At 47.7% G+C, this 4,654-nt stretch overlaps 1 protein-coding gene across 1 annotated transcript in view; it reads left to right on the top strand.

The window, feature by feature from the left end:
- The first annotated feature begins 1,526 nt into the window (after positions 1-1,526).
- Positions 1,527-4,654, top strand: part of sytl1 (synaptotagmin-like 1) — a 13,994-nt gene continuing 10,866 nt past the window's right edge. Inside the window, exons 1-2 of the mRNA XM_084484788.1 lie at positions 1,527-1,724; positions 4,561-4,654. The exon at positions 4,561-4,654 is cut by the window's right edge and continues 58 nt beyond it. Coding sequence (XP_084340914.1) covers positions 1,531-1,724; positions 4,561-4,654 — 288 coding nt within the window. The 5' untranslated portion in view covers positions 1,527-1,530. The remainder of the gene's footprint in view (positions 1,725-4,560) is intronic.

Genomic DNA, 4,654 nt, shown 5'->3' with positions numbered 1-4,654 from the left:
TATAAATGAAAGCCTATTGGCTAGCGTGTATGACTATCAGGAAAAGGTACAAGGTTGCATTACAATTTAGTGCATTTCAAATTTAAGGGCACTTAATTTATAAGAAAACGTAATAAGTTAATAATTTAAGTTGTTAATCATAATCTGCTACTTTCACTACATGCCTTCCTGCAGGTAGTCAAACACAATACATTTATATTTGTTAAATGATCCACCAAAAAAAACATTTTAGTGAAATTAATTAGTCTTGGTTCAAATGTAAAATATCTCTGCAACGGTAGAGCGCGTCTACGATGACCTTAGAGCACATTTTAGTTTGAGATTACTTTGAAACTAGCCCTGAATTTGAGACCGAGCTCACCTGGTGTACTGTGTGTGTGTGTGTGTGTGTGTGTGTGTGTGTGTGTGTGTGTGTGTGTGTGTGTGTGTGTGTGTGTGTGTGTGTGTGTGTGTGTGTATATGCGTGTCCGTGTACTGTGTGTGTGTGTGTGTGTGTGTGTGTGTGTGTGTGTGTGTGTGTGTGTGTGTGTGTGTGTGTGTGTGTGTGTCTGCGTGTGCGTGTGCGCGTGTGTATGCGTGTCCGTATACGTATGTGTGTGTGTGTGTGTGTGTGTGTGTGTGTGTGTACATAGTAAAGCAGCTTATGTGTGTTTAGGAGGCGTGGATACGAAGTTACATACACTGAGTAAAAGCCGAGTAAAGTAAAGAGTAACGCATCCGCCGAACGGACAAGTTGAGTTCTACTTCTAATCAAACACGCCCCCCCCTTTCGAACCCAGCTCAGACTGAACTCGCTTGCAGTCGCTGATTTACTCTTCGGACTAGGCCTTTCCTCCGCTCGTCACGCTGGTTAGTAGCTGTCAGGAGGGCGTGTTCAACTCCGTCTAGTGCCGAGCAGGCTGTCCACTTCCACCGGAGGAAACAGACTTCAAACAGCTCGCACTTCGCCTAGCAGTTCGCTCTGTCATTGCAGCGGATAACCACTTTTCGCCGCGTGGATCAATACCAATGAAGGTAACTAACTCCGTCTGAGTTGCTTTTTTTTTGAGTTTCTTTAGAGGTTGTTTTTTTTTTAGAGTGCAGCTTATTAACGCCTAAAAAAAAGTATGAAAAACAGTGAGAGCGAGAGAGAGAGAGAGAGAGCGCGCGGTGACAGGTGTCCACTCTCTCTCGGTCGGTCTCATTTGGAATGCTTACCCTATAATTCCCTATAAAGTGTGTCGATGCGTCACCTCGCTGTACAGGAGACGAGCAAATTTGGTTACACTGTTTAACACAGAAGGACAGGTTCTGCTGCTGCTGCTGCTGTTGTTGTTGTTTGCTGCAGGTAACCAGCTGCTGTCATATCCTGTTGAACTTCTCTCCACTCTTTTGCAACAGCAACCCGACCGCGGCACCATAGTTTGTCCACGCATGCGTTCATCGTTCTAAACTAAAGTGGAGCTGCCTCCGAGCACAAGGAAGTGAGTTTGAAACACGCAGTAAACATCACAACATGAGTAACCGACTGAACCAGATATGTTGATGTTAATGTCTGGGGATGGGGGGGGGATTGTAACAGAGCTCTCTCTCTGTGACCGCTCTGTGGCAGCGATGGAGACGACAGACCGGGAGGAGTCCCTGGACCTGGACCTGGGTCACCTGACGGACGACGAGCAGGACGCCATCCTGCAGGTTCTCCTGCGGGACTCTGAGCTGCGGCGGCGGGACGAGGGCCGCGTGAGGTCAGGGGTCACTTCCCTAGGCCGCCTGTCCCTAGTCCCACACGGCGGCGCACATGCATCAACCCGTCGCTACGCTCTGCAGAACGGCACCGGGAACAGACTGAGGCCCGGTCCCAATGCTCCCCCTAACAACTAGATTTGAGCCCTAACCCTAGATTTCAGCCCTATCCCTAGATTTCAGCCCTATCCCTCGATTTCAGCCCTATCCCTAGATTTCAGCCCTATCCCTAGATTTCAGCCCTAACCCTAGACTTTGCGCGTTCCCGTGAAGGCGTAGGGTGTCCCAATACTTAAGGGAGCTAAGGGGGGAGTTCTGTTTTTCCCCTTAAAATCAACCCTTGAACACTAGCCAGCTCGGGAGCTGACTTGCAGCTAAGGGCGCTCAGAGCAAAGTGTTCTCGTTAAGGAAGGAGGTTAAGGAGGAATGGGACCGGACCTTGGTCTAGTCAGAAAACCACCCTTGGGCTAAATAAACAAAAAGGTGAACTGAAAGTTACAGCTCGGCCAGTCAGTACCGTTAACGGGTGGAGCTACGTGTGAGTGTGTATGTGTGTAGTGACTATTCGTAATAACACACATTATGACTATTACAGTTCTAACGTCTCAAGGGTACGTTCACAACTCTCTATCGTTCACAACTCGTGTGGGAGGCGTCTTATCTTAGTGTTGTCATCAAACGCAACCAATCAACAAAATCGACCCCAAAGATCTTCTGTGATTCGATCAGAAAAACCCGGTCAATAGCAACAACAAAGACAGCGTGCCCTTTGACCTCCTGCTCCCTGAGCAGCGGCCGTGGGCGTTGTGCCAGACACTATTGCCGCTTTTCCACCGCCAGTACCAGCTCGACTCGACTCGACTCGCCACGCCTTTTTTGCGTTTCCATTGGCAAAAAAAGTACCTGGTACCTAGTACCGGGTACTTTTTTTTAGTACTACCTCCGTCGAGGTTCCAAGCGAGAGGAGTAGGTACTTTTGTGTGACGTAAACAGGCTGCTGGTAACTGATTGGCCAGCGGCTGTAAATGGGAATAATCACTCAAAGTTAAGTTGTGTCCGGCGTGGTTGGAGTCCACGAACCCGCTCCCGAGGGGGACACTGATCAGCGTTTCGCCGTGTGTGTCGCTCCTTTCCCGGGGCTAGAGTTAGGCTGTGCGTCGTTATGTGTGTCGGGCGTGGTTATGTGTGTCCGGCGTGGCTGGAGTCCACGGACCGGCTCCGGAGGATCAGTGTTTCGCTGTTTCGTTTTAGTGTCGTTCCTTTCCTAGGATTCGAGTTTCGCCTCCATCAACGTTACCGTATGACAACAATAAACGCGCAGTCATTGCGCTTTTTATTTTATTTTATTTCCCATCATAACCTTTCCCGGGAATCAGGAAATAGTCTTGATCAGATTCAGATTTCCCGGGAATCGCGTCTCCCGTGATTAAAACCTAATGACCCGCCCACATTGAAGAGGTACTTTTTTAGATGGAAACGCAACCAAACCGAGTTGAGTCGAGGCGAGTCGAGTCGAGTCGAGTTGGTACTGGCGGTGGAAAAGCGGCATTAGACGTCTGGTCCGCGCTGCCAGCCAATGGGAGTCGAACGTCCGCACTGGCGGCCATCTTGCCACAGTCAGCTGGCTCAGCCATAACGTTGTGTTGGTGGTCGTGGTGCATGTACTTTTTAAATAACCACAACTTGCTCAATTTTCAAACGGTTTGGTTTGTTATAAACGTCAGAGATGTAGTTATGACACTGCATACTTATGAATAATTATGTTATGTTGTAAAAAAAAAAAAAAGAATAATCTAAAATAGGTACAAGTAGTAGTAGACAGTAGTAGTAGTAGTAGTAGTAGACCTTTACAAATAGTAGTAGTTTGTGTAAGATACCAAACCGTTTGTAAATCCGTCAAGACTTCAGCGAGACAAGAGTATTGGCGTGTGTGCAGATCACTGACCGTACCTCAGGTACCACCAGAAAGCTTGGCTGTGACAAGATGGCCGCCTGTGATGACGTTCTAGACTCCGCCGTAAGACGTCTAAGCTTTGTTTGAAATCGTTCCCTATTCCCTCACTCACTATTCCCTATATAGTGTTTATGATACAGTGAACTATATAGGGAACGAACAAACGAGAATTCGGACACTACGCTGAACATTTCTCAACGTCATTTGTGTCAGTAAATACACGACCGCATTGCATTGTGGTATACAGGAGTAACACGTAGGGAACATCGTATGTTCACTCAAATTTTGGGTATTTTATAGTGCACTGTATAGTGAAAGGGAACGAACGGAGGGTGGAAATGTTGTAAAGCAATAGGCACACCGTGAGTGAACTCGATAGTAGGCTAAATTGCCGGCGAACCGAGCTACCGTCTCTAGCCTTCTCTCTGAAGGACGCTACAGTGTGTTGCATAGCAACCGCCGCACACTCTGCAGGCAGCCAGGAGGGACTACTTTTTTGTATTCGTTAAAAACAAAAAATGCTTTTCCGACTTTCTCGCTTTTTCAAAATCACACACCACAGCCTGTCGTGATCTGTTGCTTAAACACGTAGCCTACTGTCGAGTTCACTCACCGTGTGCCTATTGCTTTACAACATTTCCACCCTCTACATCAATCAACATGTTTTTAGGCTTCGGTGAACTACGCTATTGCTTTTATATATAAATAAACAACAGTTCACGTTAGGCGCGGAGTGATGCTGAACTGTAAACTGAACGGGCGTCATAGCTGTGTGTATACGCTCGTTATACAACAGTTGGGAACCAATCAGATCGCTTGATTTATGCCACCCGTTTTATAAATATATATAATCTAGTGTTCTATATCTATATCTATGGCTGCAGGACGCTGCAGCAGACGGGCGTGAACGCCGGGCGCCTGCGGACGCTGTCCGGGTCGTGGTTCAGCGAGGAGCGCAGCAAGCGCCACCGCAGCGTC

The sequence above is a fragment of the Micromesistius poutassou genome (assembly GCF_964030765.1).
Source record: "Micromesistius poutassou genome assembly, chromosome: 20".
In the NCBI taxonomy this organism is placed as follows: Eukaryota; Metazoa; Chordata; class Actinopteri; order Gadiformes; family Gadidae; genus Micromesistius; species Micromesistius poutassou.
This window is presented reverse-complemented; position numbering and strand designations above follow the sequence as displayed.